The sequence below is a fragment of the Pseudorasbora parva genome, chromosome 18 (assembly GCF_024679245.1).
Source record: "Pseudorasbora parva isolate DD20220531a chromosome 18, ASM2467924v1, whole genome shotgun sequence".
NCBI classification, from domain to species: domain Eukaryota; kingdom Metazoa; phylum Chordata; class Actinopteri; order Cypriniformes; family Gobionidae; genus Pseudorasbora; species Pseudorasbora parva.
The window spans coordinates 23885187-23901652 of NC_090189.1; the positions used below are offsets into that span (position 1 = coordinate 23885187).

Here is a 16466-nt window from a genome sequence, read left to right on the forward strand (position 1 = left end):
CAGGGACTGCTTTTCCATTCACTAATCCCCTGCACAAATGTGGTTATCCACTGAGACTTGGTGTTTTCTAATCAATCATCCAGTATAAGCTCGCTTCATCCAACTATGTATCAAAGAAGAGCTAATTGTGAGCCAATCTACCATTGGCAATGTCCATTGGTTCAGATTAATGATCTACATGGAATCCTTGATCAGTTGTTTGGATTTAAACACATTTATCATTGTCCAGCAAGTGCAGCAAGAACCTTAAACTTTCCCCCTGTTTTGTGAACGAAAGAGAGACTCGATTTGGCTGCCAGGGACAAGCCCCAAGATGATCAGTCACATTCTAAGTGATGAATGCCTTTGCTGTCTTCTCATCGCAGATGTGAGATTATGTGGCTGTTGTTGTGGCTGTGTGTGCAGACAAAGTGTATCTATTTACCCAAGTCTTATATCCTTCTGTTTGTTCTCCTCTCTGCTGCTCCCTGCTCTCCTACAGGGGTCTGATTACTCCATTAACCTGATACATAACTGTCTGTGTGTGTCTGCTCTGTCGCACACATGGACAGAAACAATCTAACCAGTGCAAGGAGAGTAGGGAGCGGCAACGAGCGTGTAAATAAAGTTTAATTGCTTTCACAAGAGTGAAGACCTGTGTTATCTAATGCACTATTGTAGATGAACATGTGCTAATGCTTGACTTGTTTAATTAATCCATTAGTCACCATCAACAAATATGTGTTATGCTGCAATGGTGGTGTTATTATGCTTCTATTTGTTGTTTTTGTGTTTTTGGCCTGTTCATTTCAGTCTTACATAATGGGGAAGTGAGAAAGGGTGAGATGGAGAGATAAGATGGGGCAGCATAGAGAGTAGTTATCTTCTATAAATAACCATGTGCAATTGGCTCAAAGCTGTATGTGTGTAAAATTGCTATAAAGAATGAATACCCAGTGGGATTTGGATTCATTGTGCTGAATCTTGAATTGAACTGCAAACAATTGACAAACCTGCCAGCAGTAGGCTAGTTTGTGCAGGGAGAGAAAGAAGAAAATTACAAACAAAAAATACTGTAATTTTTCATACTGGTTGTGTCTGTTCTGTTTCATCAAATGGTTTCCAATCCTTTCAGTTCTGTTATAGACAAAATGCCCTGCTAGTCCTATTATTGCTTCAGATGAAAATAAAGAAGTCACACTGGAAATACTGGAAATATTAAGGTGTGCTGAGGGTCATTATGTTCCTCATAGTTAATGATCAAAATCATGATTATTTTAATTTGATCTGTGCATGGTCAAATGGATCATGACTGTCTTGCCGTTCTTTTCTTTGTCATGAGTCACCCCGTTTCCATAATCATCTGTGAACGTCAGTTAAAAGGAATTTGTTATGCCTGTTTTTTTTTTCTTTCTTGATTTTCATAATTTCCTGTGTTTCAGGAAACAATTCCAAATTCTCTTTCACTTAACAACATTTTTTAATTCTAAATCCAGTGAAAGCTTGTTTCTTTCTATTTGCAAAGGTGCTCCCAGTAGCAAGTGTTTCCAATCCATTTAATCTCGGAGTGAACTATCAAAAGAAACGCAAACCCCTCTTAATAAATATTTAACCAATATTAAAAGCTTACATTCTTCTCTCTTTTTTGCATAGACTTTTAGCTCAGATCCCACATCTTAAAGTAGAAAGCATGTTGGAAAGAAAAGGCATTCATGTCTGTTTGCTGATGTCGGCATCTTATACTATTGAGAATCCTAAATTAATTGATTCTTCCTGTAAACTGGCGCATTAAAGCAAATAATCCAATTAGACCTGCTTTCAAGCAGACCCTGTGGGTCTGACTGAGCCAAATTTGTCTGTGTATGTGTGTGTGTGTGTGTGCATGCACTCTTGTATAGATGGACTTGAGGTCTATACACAAATTTTCACTGCACAATTTCCTCCTTATTTTTTTCTCTCTTATCCTGAACAGTTAGTCTTTTTACTCTGTCCTAACTAACTCCAAATCTGTCTCCATTCCTTCTCAGCTTCTTAAATACCTAAAGGGTAAATAAAAACATATACCAACCTTTTTTTATTTCCAAATTCCTGCTTGCGTCCATCCGAGAGAACTGCTGCTCTTTCCAGGTGTCCCTTTCCCTCTACATCTCAGGTTTCTCCAAGAGGGATTTTGAGTAGCATCCTCACCCCTCGTTTATCTCCCGACAGCTTCTTTTGTTTTTACTTTTGCAAACGGTCCCAGGAAACCCTGCCCACAAAGTAGGCAACCATTACCTACAGCCTCGAAGAACCTTTATATAACAGTGCTGTTGAGTCCTAGCTGATGTCGCTTTTTTGACATCGATCAAAGCCTTGTTTTTGCCTTTTCAGTCCTGCTTTGTATTCTTGAACTGCGCGAGTCTGTGGTTTGTTGGTTTTGATGCAGGGAGCAAGCTGATGTGAGTACGAGCATTTGCGACTGCAATGTGTCTGCTACAGCAAGGGCAGAGTGAGCAGGAGGGAGGGAAGAGAGAATGAGAGAGAGAGAGAGAGAGAGAGAGAGAGAGAGAGAGAGAGAGAGAGAGAGAGAGAGAGAGAGAGAGAGAGAGGTAGGGCGGGGGGAGAAAACGATGGAGGGAGAGTGGTAGAGCCTGAAGCAGTCTTGGCTCTCGGTATGAGGGGAGAGACGAAATACAAGGGTAAAAATGGCAGAATGAGAGTGTATTGGCAGACTGGGGTGTGGGGTTGGATGTGGAGAGGAATTGCCCAAAGCACTATCACTCTGACAGTATATTTTTAACAGCAGGGCATCATCTGTTAGCAGACACACTGAGAACTTTTGTCACAAATGCTCCTATATAGTTTTTACCTTATGTAAATGCCAATTTATTGTACATCGTTAAAAACGGATACTGAAAGAGCATGATTTTGAGAAATCTGTTTTTAGAAATATAATTAAACAATTCTGGTGCTGATTCTGATGCCTTTGATCGATTATGACATGGGCCCCCACCCCATTTCTAAATTAGCATAGTCTACTATTGTAATTTCTTTCTTTTTTTATAGTAAAAATCAGTACAAAAAATTAAGCAAGACACCTTCACCATAATGTTCAATTTGTTAACATTAGTTAATGAATTGGTTATTATGAACTAAATATGGGCAAGTTTTATCAATCTAGGTTCATGCTAATTTAAAAATACATAATGTACTTTCCATTATACATTAACTAATGTTAATGAATACATTAAAAAAAAAAAAAAAAACATTAGCATAAACTGTTTAAAAGTTTGGGATTGATACAATTTCTTTAATGTTTTTTAAAAGAAGACTCTTATCCTTAGGCTGCATTTATTTGATCCAAAAACACAGTAAAACGGAAATATTATTACATTTTATAATAACAGTTTTTTATTTTAATACAAAAGCCATTTCTCCAGTCTTTAGTGCCACAAGATCCTTCAAAAATCTGTTTAATGCTGTTTAAAAAAAAATTGTGGCATGAGGGATACTTTTGATTCTTTGGTGAATAGAAAGTTTAAAAGAACAGCATTTATTTGAAATAGAAATATTTTATAAAATTATAAATATCTTTACTGTCACTTTTGATTAATTTAATTCATCCTAATTATATCACGAATAATTTTATGATTTTCCTTTAAAAACGAACTACTACTATGATTGGTTAAATCATACACATAGATGTATATAGATATAGATATATATAGCCCTCGCAATATATATATCATGCTGCAATATATCATGCCACTATATATATATATATATATATATATATATATATATATATATATATATATAGGTGATATATTCCGGAATTTATTTTTCCACATTGGAAGTTTTGTATATATATAAAGAAAAACTGTGATTTATCCACCTGCAATTAATTGGAAACAGGCAGCATACCAACATTCAACGTAGTTTATTTGACTAGCAAGGAATTTTTCAGTTCCAAAACATACAGTATATTCTTATATTATGAGGACCGATATTTTTTATATATATAACATATATTTGTATATTGCGATATATCAAAATCTCAAGGAAAAGCTTATTTCTCACTTCATGACCCCTTTAATAATGTTAACAGATTGAATCTTAATGTAAAGTGTTAGCCTAAAATTAGTGTCTTGGTCCAGTGTGGTATGACTTGCTGTTGAGGCAAGCAATCAGGGGTTCTGTCTGTACTATCATGAGAGAGTTGTTCTTATAAGCTGAGCTGTTTAATCATCTTATGAGTGTGAGGCTAATACAGCTTTACACAGCCAGCAAAGTTGAGAAATAGAGAAGGAGCCAAATATGTTCAGTCCAAGTTGCACTCAGTTTCTCATGTTCTCTCCCTGGTTCCCATATTCTTTGTTTTTCTGGGCTCTGTGATTTTAGGTGAGCGTGAGTCACTCTCAGTCTTTATGCGGGTCTATATATAGAGGCCCAGGCACAGCTAAGCGGACCATACGCAACATTGCCAGCGGCCCGCTATAGCCCTGCTTCACACACTTGGAGCATGTAACCGGTGGGCTCAGAGTCTGCTAAACCTCACTGTGGCTGACGTATCACTGAAGATTTGGCTGGCGAGCCAGAATCAGTCTTGGTTCAGTTAAATCATGTCTATGCGGCATTTGACTATAACAAATCATGAATAATACATTTAAGTACCATAAGACAAATATGAATGATTCATGTGTATATGTACGTTACACCTGCATAAAGAAAGAGACCGCAACTGCTGGAACTAAACCACAACTAATTGTAAAAAGAAGTGAAATAAAAAGAGTGATGCGTCCACCCTAGGGGAAATTTAAACGGGCTACTGCAAGATTTAGTTTCTTGTTCTTAAACCTAATTTGCAACCTTAAATATTAGTTCTGTAACATTTGGTTAAAAACAAAACAATACACTATGCGTGTTTTGACAGTTCATTTGGATACTCTAGTAAAATATAAACTATTGTAAACCACTACTGTGGTATCCAGAAAAATGTTAATCACACAACAACTGATAATAATAAATGTTTTTGAGCAGCAAATCAGCATTTTATCAAATAAATGCAGCCTTGGTGAGCATAAGAAGCTTAATTCCAAAAGATTGAAATACACTATATTCCAAAACATGCATCAAAACATACAGTAAATGTGTGATGGAAATATGCGATATTAATAATATAACATAACAAATTATGTTTAATAATATAACAAATCATTAGCTATTTTCCATCACCCGGCTTTAATGCGTATTTTAAAGTATCACATCAGAAAGTGATGAAAACACAAAAACATCCCTTAATTCAAAAAAAAAGTTTTACGTTCGCTTGAGGTGGTTTTTTGACTTTTTTTTGACAAAAAAAGAGTTATAATATGCGAATAATGGGAGATGGAAACGCGTTTGCCGAATAAATTCTGACGTAGCGAACATTAAACCCACATGACTAATTGTCTGTTTCTCCTGATCGGGACATTCTACAACACTTACTGTACTGTATTGTACTGTAAATTTACTAAAAAGGGATATTAAAAGGCTGAACTCAAAAAACATGATACTAATAAAGTATATATGTGCAGAAAAGCAGATGAGCCCAGAATATGACGAAACAACACAAATTTGTGTTCAGATGAGAGAGCTTGTTTAAAAAAATTCTCCATCTTTATTTATGACAAACTAAGTATTACTACATATTTGGTTTTTGCAAATTACTAAACCTGCCTGTGTTTTATTAATAACAATGTATAATATATTCTTTATAACTGTTTTGTTCATTAAGCCTCGTTATAAGTGTTTTCTTGATTTTCCTTTGGAGGAAAATGCTTAACTTAATGTGTTGTGTTCATATTCTAAACTCCACTGCTTTTCTATACATAGTATGCTTTATTAGTTTGGTGTTTACAGAGTTTGGTCTTTTAATACCACTTTCTTAAGCCACATGAAGTGTTTTTCACATTAAGTTAAGCTGAGGGAGTTTTATTTACTGTTGGTTACTAGGTTACCAATACCACCGTCATCCGCTCAAACAACTTGATGGAAACGCACCTAATTTGCATTTGTTGTTCTTTTTTGCGAACTTTGAAAAGATTCGCTTCACGTTTGAATGATAACCCAGCTGCTGTTTCAATGTGAGAACTAAATCTTATGTATTTCCCAAAGATGTTTTTGCTGCCGATACCCTTCTCATTCACATTTGTACAAATGGTGATGTATTTTGCTCATGGGTGGTATTTCGTACTGATTGAGGTTTGAAAGATGAGAATTAAAATAATACAAATGTCTTGAATTTAGTTAATGCCCCATGTGGATTTTGTTTATGAATACATTTGTTGTTTTTCTCAGTTTCTCAGTCGATTGCCCTCAGAATTGTCAAAACTTGCGGAAGACCTCATTATAATAATGATAGGTTTTATAATATTCATCTGATGTAATGTGAATTAAAAGGAACACGTTTCTAGTTTGATTTTGTTTAAAGCATATTTGAGCCTTTCTAATGAGGCTGCAGAGACCCAGAAGGTTGGGAAACAGAGTGAAAAGCACAGTGGACTTGAGATATTTCAGCACCATTGACAGCTCCAAACTCTGAGCTAGTCAAATCTGTGAGACTATGTTGTGATATTGCCATCTGTACTTCCATCTGTCTTTTTATACAGGTCCCATGGTTGGATGGTTGGCATTGTAACTGCTCATTTGAACCCTGCTTTCTTCTATAGGGCTGCTCCTTATTTTAAATGTATATTCCAGGTAGAATTAAAACAGACATATGTCTCTATGCCTAAATGTTAAAATTCCCATGTTTTCTCTCTTCCCTAACTTCATTCAGTCATTGTGGAGAACTTGTGGGCATTGAATTGGCAATAGCCAGTGGTTTACCACTAAATGACACAGTCCAATCAAAGCTGTAAAAAGACATTTCCTTCACCAGCAAATAGAAAGCTCTTCATTATTGTGGATTTACGTGCATGCTCTTTAGCATCCTATGGTTATTTTTTATTGGTGGCCTTGTTTCCCCCCAAAAAAACATTATATAACTGGATAAAGTAAACGCTTTTTTAATTTTCTTTTGTTCTGAAGTTAGTTTCCTCAAGGCAACGTTGTGCCATATAAAGTGAATCAATGGATGTTTTCATGCAGAAGAAATGTAAGTGTTGATTTGCATAGCTAACCATGGAAACAGACACATTGATCTATTTTTAATGCATTATAAATTTTACATTTAGAAATCAGAAACCAAGTTTTTCCTTTACTTGTTGTCTTCAGAAAACATTGTATATTGCACATTCTTCTTGGAAATACTAGTATAGTTATCTACATAATGTGACAGGAGTCTAATAATAAGGCTTAATTCATGGCTATAATGCAGACACATTAGGATTGGATTCATGTGGATGCATTTCTTTTGATGGAAACGATTCATGAATTAGGCCTTGTCTTTCGGTACAGTGCGTCAAATTAGTTTGTTGCCTGGAGGCAACTCGAAACCATAGAGGGTTAAACTTGCTGCCTGTCAGCTAAAGTGGTCACAATGGTTTTTCACTACAGGTGTGTGCATCTTATTGTAGGAGTATGTAAATTATGTAGCTTCGGCACTTTGTCCTACAGCTATACATTTTCTGAGCAAAACATTAGGGACTTCTGAGTCTCTTGCATTATGTCTGGGTGTCTGTGAGAATTCTGTATGTGGGGCATAATGTAAATGCTTTCCGTTAAAAGTTGGGACACACTTGACTGAATTTAAATTGGTATTTCAGTTATAAAACTATAGAAAATGTTTTTGTAATGCTGGTTGAAAGTCTCCTCATATCCTGACCATATGTTAAGCATTTGACTTCATGCTGAATTTGGAAATGTATGTATTTATGTTTCAATGGATGAGTTGGCATTGACAAAACAAAGAAGGAAAGACAATAATGGGTTCTCAACTTTGTCCCTCAGTGTCCACTTTCCTGCAGAGTTGAGCTCCAGCCCTAACGAAACACACGTGAACAAGCTAATCAAGGCCTTCAGGATTACTAGAAAGCTACAGGGCAATTGAGTTTGATCAGTATTGGAGATGGGCTTTTCAGGATGGTGAATTTCAAGAGCCAGATTTGAGAAACCCTGGTCCAGAATATGTTGGAACCCATTCAATATGGTTTAAAAACATATCTCTATTCCTCTTGAAGATGCAAATCTAGAAAGGGTGTCATCTCAAATATACATAAAAATAAAATAACATAAAATACATAATTCCAATAATTTTGTTTGCATTGCATAGTTTTGATGACTTAACTATTATTATAAAATGTAGAAAATCGTAATATGTGGAATGAGTACATGTGTGAAATTTCTTTGACCCGGTAGTATCCACTTTATTTTTCAACAGAAGAATACTAAGAATAAAGTGGTTTATACAGTAAAACTTTATGCAAAATAACAGCCAGCTTATGAATATTATAGTAAATAAAAATATAACAATATAACACAAATGTTTAAAAACAATGTGAGTGAAATGGCTGTGGAATCCATACAGCAATAATGTGAAAGTTTGAAATGAGCAGGAATTTGGAATGAGGAAGAATCCTTCAGTCAGAAGAATCTGGGTCAGAGTGCTGGCGGATTAGAACTGACTCTTCCAACTCTCAATTCTTGGGAGAAGATTTGGACTCAGCCTGACTTTTGGTTTTGTATTCCTCATCCTTGATATTTCCTTCACTCTTTTAGGGTCTCTGCTAAACCCTTCTGTAGTGAAACAATGTGTGATGTGTATGTGGCAGGGGTGCAAATGTCAAGCGGCAAAACTATAGAGCTTCAATTAACACTTTGCTGATTCTGTGAGTCTCTCACATCTGCTCTCTCTCTATGGAGCCTTTTTTTAATTCAATCAAACACACTGTGTTTGAGAGTAAAACACATGATTTTATCATTTAGAAAAAATAAAAGATTACAAAAAAGTCTCCTCAAGGCTCAAAAATACAGAATTTCATCAAATTCTTTAGATTGAATGTAAATCTTTGAAAATCTTTATTTTTCTTTATGCACTTCAAACACTTTTCATCACAAATCTTCATCTCTTTTCTTTTTTGCGGGTCTAAATCTTTTGCCTGCAAGTTGAAAAGTTTTGCTTGTGAGTGAAGCTGCATCTCAGTAGGCGGTCTCTACCCACCAGGATGAAAGGCCTTTTTCTGTTTGTTACTCTCGATTGAAGTGACAGGTTGACCATGCCCACTACATTTTACACACTGCAAATAATTTTGTTGTCAAGTTTCCTTAAAGTCCCCATGAAACCAAAATTGGATCACATGCGCGAGTCAGAGCAGAGGACAAAACGTGTCGGACCCATTTAAATTCAGCACATAATGCTTTATTTTAAAGCGATATGGAGAAGATTAGGAGCAAACTGAGCTGTGATATAAACCAATGCTATTGGCTATATCAAAATGGGGGAGAAGCTGTTTGATTTTTCCAACCTTCTGGTTTGTTTTTCCAACCTTCAACCTGTGAAAGTGCGCTGGAACTGCAGTCAAACCCTTGACTTCCCACCCGTGTACTCGTAGGAGATCGATGTACTCCCAGTTACCTGCTCTGACGTCACTCAGCCCGCGAAACAACTGCAGCCCCTAGGGATATACAAATAATGTAAAATAAAAGGTATAACTGCTTCTATTGCCTTACGCGCTGTTTTTTTCTCCTCAGTTTACCTCAAATAAGCAAGGAGTAAGACCTTTGGCAATATAAATTACTGTAAAATGAGCATAAGCCACTTACAGTCCGCCATGCTTTGTTAACATCTAGCTATCAGAATTCCTTGCCGCTCAGGGAGTTTGGCGTGTCTTTTCCCTGGAACGCTACAAAGTTGTGAGTCGTAGTTTATAGTCTTAACTTATGGGCTCAAAAACTTGCCTGGATCGGAGCATTACGTCAAAACATTGAGCAATCCTGTGTGTTTCAAGGCACTTCAGTGGGCCTTCAAGAAGACTTTTTGCAATCTTTTATTTTTTTTAAATTACAAAATAATTCGTTTTACTCTTAACACGAGAACTACCAATGTGTCGTTTTTTAAATTTTGCAATGTAATAACTTTGTTGAAACTAAACCCATATAGCTATTATTACCCTGACTTTTGCTAAATCTGTGTATATTTTGTTCTGATAGTTATTTTATTTAAAACAAGTATTTCTACCTAGAGTGGCTATTATGTTCAACTTGACCGTACGAATTACAGACGGACGGTATTATTTTAGTGTTTACTAGTTTTCCCCGCAACTGAAGATGCGCATCACTGTTGCCTAGCAACTTTCTAGTGGTTTTTATTATGAAAGAGAAGCAACAAAGAGATTGAATGGCACAGGTTTTAGCCTTGCTTCAGAGCCTTAAAGGTGGCTGCATAAGATTGTTTCGTAAAATCCTAACATTTCCAAAAAATCCAGAGCTTTGTAAATTCCAAAAGTCAAAATGTATTGAAAAGAAGATAAATCTAACAATTTTCAAAATTCACAACATGTTTTTTATATAACAAAATATTTTTCTTGAATCCATATTTGTTGGCATTTAGACTTTCAAAAACACTGCTGTTTAAAAACTGCTCTTCCGCTTGCCACACACAAAGCGAGGCATGCACCCTTGGGTACAGTAGCTCTTACACAATTATATATTACAAAAAAGATCATACATCTCACAAACTTTATTCAAATTCAGTCATTTCAGATGTGTTAGAACATTTTCAGACTTGAGCATAGTTACGCTAGTTATTTATTTACAATTATTTACCATTTTTACATGATTTACCATCATCCACATCTGGTAGCCGAGTGTTGTTCTTTGCTCGGGATTTAACGAAAAGGAAAAGTTGAAATTGCTTAAAACAGACGTGATATCTGATTCAAACTAATGATGTTCCACGGCTGCATCCATCTTTGTAATGTTCAAAATCTATTCACCTTTGCTGCACTGTCGTCATCGTGTAAAGCCTGCCTCAACGTTTCTGGTTAGTGCCGCGATTCAACTGATTAGAAATGGGCTTGAATGAGCTCTTTGCCAGGCTACTTGCAGAGCAAATCTTAATTTGCCAGAAGTTGTCTGGGTTTTCCCAGGCTAGGATTTAGTTTGAGGACTTTGACACTTTTTACGGAGATGCTGTCATAAATTATGACAAACTGACATATAAAGCTTCATTCTAAAACCTCAATAGAAGCTTTGAATGTAAATGTGACATGACAAAATTTTCATTCGGTGCAGTCTAGTACAAATGGTCAGTATTAACTCTGGTAGTTATTGTATTCCGGTAGTTCTAGTGTTAAACACAGTATGTTTGATTGAATATAAAATACACAAAGGAAACTTCATACCTCTCCAAATCGCTATCTCTGCAACCATTTCAAATTTCATACTCTTTTTTTTCATGTCTGTCTGAATCTTTATTATTTCCGCTCCTCTGGTTTCCATCAGAGTCCAGTACCGACAATCTGGCTAATGGATTCTGGACATTTCTTCTCATTCAGCTTTTTCAGCTCTAAGCGCTGCTGGAACACATGTAACAAACTATATAGAGAATGCAGGACTTTAAAAGTATTGCGTTTCAGCTCATGATATGAAGTTGCGTCTTTGCACTAACAGTGAGCAATGGCTTACTCAGTGACCCTAAGCCTAATTTGCACACACTCAAAGGCAGGTTTGATAGTGATGGACGGGAGTATTGAGTGTTTGGATAATGGTATTGATTTTAGAACTGCCTACCGAATGGCCCCATCTGCCCTGTGTAGGACCATTAGCACCTACAGTAAGCTCAGCGTGTGTGTGAACGCAGTGTTGGATTGGTCTTCATCTCTCAAGAGGTGCCCACTTTAGGCTCTCTGCAGCTCTCAGCTCATCAGTTCCTCAAAACTAGTTAAAAATGTATTTGTCTGTTCTCTCTTCTCTCCCCAGACAAACATCCCGTTCCTCCAGAATGTTCTGAGCAATAATCAGTTCCTGAATGGGACGGTAGATACTCAGTTCATAGACGAGAATCCAGATCTCTTCAACCTCAAACCGGTGCAGAACCGAGCACAGAAACTGCTTCACTATCTAGGTAACCATTTTGTGAACAAATGATTCGATGTACAGAATGTTGTTTTGTGACTTTATTTGATTTTATGAGTGGTATCAGTTTTTTACAGTGTTGGAAATTAACTATTTTTTATGGCAAGAGGCATTTCCTCCCCTATAATCGATTTTCAGAGACATTTATACATTTATGAGGGGGTTTTTCTATGCATAAAACATTCGATTTGTGTCATATTTCTCAATTGAATTAGTTAATTACATTCTCAATATGACCAATTATAGCCGTTAAATATAAAATCAGATCATATAGATGTAAATAATGCACAATATGTCATGACACAATAAACACCCTGCAAGAGCATTTACGTTTTTGACCACACATTGAGAATATCTGGGCCTTTTTGCCTTGATCGTAATTTCCTTGTGTAAAATTATAAACATTTATAAAATTATGAATATTACAAAACAACTCAGTGTTTCCATTATGAATGTTTAATATCAGTACAAGTAGTACAAAAAGAATTGTGAAGATTAATATACTGCTATTCAAAGTTTTGGCATCAAGAAATTGATACTTTTATTCAGCAATGATGCAATTATCAAACTTGAATGCACATACATTTAAGTAAATAAATGAACATTAATTTTATTAAGTAAAATGAATAAGAAATAAGCAGCAAATCAGCATATTAAAAAGATTTCTGAAAGATCATGTGACACTGAAGACTAATTAGAGTAATTTTTGCTGAAAATTCAGCTTTGCTGTCAAAGGAATAAATTAAATGTTAAAGGGTTAGTTCACCCAAAAATGAAATTTATATAATTAATGACTCACCCTAATGTCGTTCCAGACCCGTAAGACCTCCGTTCATCTTCAGAACACAGTTTAAGATATTTTATATTTAGTCCAAGAGCGTATCTAAGTATATACACACCATACTGTCCATTTCTAGAAAGGGAATAAAAACATAATCAAAGTAGTCCATATGTGACATCAGTTAGTTAGTTAGAATCTCTTGAAACATCGAAAATACATTTTGGTCCAAAAATCACAAAAACTACGACTTTATTCAGCATTGTCTTCTTTTCCCTGTTTGTTTTCAATCCTCAAATAAAGATTCAAACGGTCATGAATCAGCGGAATGATTCATGATTCGGATCGCCAATGTCACATGATTTCAGCAGTTTGGCAGTTTGACACGCGATCCGAATCATAAATCAATACTTTAAAATATTTTTGTAATAGAAAACAAACAGGGAAGAGAAGAGATTGCTTAATAAAGTCGTTTTTGTTATTATTACACCAAAATGTATTTTCAATGCTTCAAGAGATTCTAACTAACTAACTGATGTCACATATGGACTATGATAAGGTAATGATGTTTTTATTCCCTTTCTGGACATGGACAGTATAGTGTGCATACACTTGAATGCGCTCTTGGACTAAATATAAAATATCTTAAGCTGTGTTCTGAAGATGAACGGAGGTCTTACGGGTGTGGAACGACATGAGAGTCATTAATGACATCATTTTCATTTTTGGGTGAACTAATCCTTAAAGTATATTAAAAAAGAAAACAGTTATTCTAAAGTGTAAGAATATTTCCCAGCATTCCAGTTTTTACTGTACTTTGATCAAATAAATGCAGCCTTGGTGAGACTTGTAAAAATCCTACAGAACTGTAAACTTTTGAACGGTAAACAAATGTGACCCCATCTGTGAAACCCCCGGCTCAGTCGCAAAATTTAATTATGAGATTATGATCGTCAAAGAGCCATAGCCATAAAAATTACGAAAATAGGTTGTGTGTTTATTGCTGTAAATGAATTATGCCAAGGGATTTGAGATACAATACACAATTTTTAATTCATAACATAAATGCTGAAATTAGTGCTAATTTTGCTAATTTTATTGACACTACACTTTATACTTTTGCACAAAAAAAATACCAGATGCGGGCTCCCTAAACATCGATTTTATTCATCTCTGGGTTTTCAGCACAACAGCACCAGCTGATTCGTATGTTATTCGGTTTAGGAACTTCTTTTTTTTACCATTAGGAAGAGAAAGACATTAATATCAATCGGCACGAGCAGCAATCAGGTCATCGTGACTTAAGCCTGGTTCAGATGACTGTGGAGATATTTTCGTGTCATCGCCAATATTTTAATATTTTCTTTGTTTTGTAGCTCAATATTGTGCCAATATTAACCATCTTAATTTAAAGTCATATTAGACCTGCTATGTGTCTATTTAAAACATGTTGTGGATGGTGGTGCGGTCAGATTAATGGAGTGTTTCCCAACCATGGTGCACGGGGTGCCGCGTAAAAGGTTTCAGCACGCACTTTGCATCGCGGTTCATCTCACATCTAATGACGCATCTTTAATATAGGTTGTAACTTGAAAATAATGCGTTATATATGTTTCTGTCGATGGATACACGTGTTGGCTCCTCTGTGATACATTACAACAGCGATAATAATGATAGAAGTGGGCAAACGGTCTCTCTTAGTAAACTTTGTTCAGTGCATGTGAGCGCTGCCGTATCTTCGAATATGAATACGGGTGTAAAGCCAGAAGACGGGTTTGAGAACTCACGTGCGATCGCGATGTGAGAAGATTTGTCTCTGTGCGGTCATCCGAAAGCGCGCACATGCACGTCTCAGCGCACATCTATTGAGCTCTCTTTCAAGTCTTGTGCTTGAACGGACAAACTCACACCAGAAGTAGCCGATGTCAACATGTCCATCTTGATGAGTATCAAAGCAGACATAGTCTGAATATGCCTTAAGTGAACAATCTGAACATACAGTCGAGAAAGCGATACCCCTGGGTCTTAAAGGGACAGTAGCCTTTACTGCTGTCTGTTTAATGTCAAAAAAGCTAAGGAATCACTCACTGCTCTTGATTGAATAGCTTTTGTAAGTTTATTAAGGAATAATATTTAATTTAAACAGTTAAATATGCAGTAATTTTTCATTTGATTACTTTATTCAGTTTATTGACCTAAAAACTAATGTTAGACCTACCTGAAAAGCCAGAAAAGCATTATTTTATGAGTAGCCTATCTTTGCTCAATAGTAATTATTTGTGCTGCTGCTGCTTGTATTTAAGTTATTTGTTCTTTTCTTTATTTTTATTTGACAGTAATCCTTTTTTCCATGAACATATGAAATACCGAACCATACGGAAACCGTGAACCTGAAACTGTGAACCTAAAACCTTGATACAAACCGAATCGTGAGCAATCTGTACCGTTACACCCCTAGTGTAATGTATGCGAGGGGGTGCCACAAAATTTAGAACATTTTCAAAGTGCGCCATGACTGAAATTTTTTTGGGAAACACTGGATTAATGAATAAAGTTATCTAGGCTATTTGACATGGCAGCACTTAAGCGCGAGCAGGAACAGAAAATTGCTGATTGCTTAAACAGCTTTTCCAATATTAATCTCGGTGGAATTACCCCGAATAATGATATAACCAGGTTTATTGAAGAAAGTGCAGGTTGAGGGTACATGAGGGTAAATAAATGATGACAGAATTTTCATTTTTGGGTGAACTATCCTTCTCTTTATTTTTACTACAGTACTGTATTTAATGTAGCCCGGTAAAATAATTTAAGTTAGAGTTTCTACTGAAATGTAATATATTAATTAATTTATATATTAATGACTTTTTCCATGGATATTTAATTTTGATAATAAAGTTATACGAATAATTTCAATTAATTGACTTTGTTGCTACAATCAAGCTCTTGTACCCCCAATTCGTTTGAATGTTTTTGTGCTTTTTGGACATACGCACCATAATAAATAGGCCTGTTTTACAAAACTTTTCTAATAAATGTGTCATATATCACTGAAAATGAGAGAATCTCAGCTTTAATGTGGCATATGGCTCATATTCAGGATAATTATGCATCAAATGTGCTGCAGTTTTAAAAATAAGCTTGTTTATATTGGAATTTCTCAAAAACCTGAAATTTAGCAAATCTTTCAAATATCCATACTCAGTTAATATTAGAGATATCCAGGTTATATTTTAACAAAATGTTCTTTACATTATTTAGGATGATTTTATGTAGAAAACAGTGAATCACAAAAAAATGACTTGAAGCTGGGTTTTCACAGACAGGGTCACCAATGTCTACTTTTCACAATCCCTGCTCTTTCTCAGCAGCCCCTTTTGAGTTTCGAGTCATGTCAAGAGCCAAAACCTTTAAAGTAACGTGGGCTGCACAGTTTCCAGTCCACTTGACCCATCCACTCACTGTATTATACCAGCAGAGGTGGATTTGAAGCAGTTTGGGCTATTTGTGTGTGATTGCTCTTGTTCGTCATTCAGGGCATGTTATGGTGAACGGCCCGACTACTCCAATACCTGTCAAGGCAAAACCTTCCCCCATTGATCCGGTCATCCCACCAGTACCCCTCGGTAAGAAACTCACACACTTACCTTATCTTGCATTCCCACTGTCAGTT

At 35.8% G+C, this 16466-nt stretch overlaps 2 protein-coding genes across 2 annotated transcripts in view; one reads left to right on the forward strand and one right to left on the reverse strand.

Moving 5' to 3' along the window:
* The window catches only part of lrfn4a (leucine rich repeat and fibronectin type III domain containing 4a), a 12106-nt gene extending 9653 nt beyond the window's left edge, over window positions 1–2453 (reverse strand). Inside the window, exon 1 of the mRNA XM_067423623.1 lies at window positions 2048–2453. The gene's annotated coding sequence lies outside the window, so the exon portion shown is untranslated. The remainder of the gene's footprint in view (window positions 1–2047) is intronic.
* The window catches only part of pcxa (pyruvate carboxylase a), a 166510-nt gene that overhangs the window by 119088 nt on the left and 30956 nt on the right, over window positions 1–16466 (forward strand). The window contains exons 11-12 of the mRNA XM_067423622.1: window positions 11860–12004; window positions 16330–16419. Of these exons, the coding sequence (XP_067279723.1) occupies window positions 11860–12004; window positions 16330–16419 (235 nt within the window). The remainder of the gene's footprint in view (window positions 1–11859; window positions 12005–16329; window positions 16420–16466) is intronic.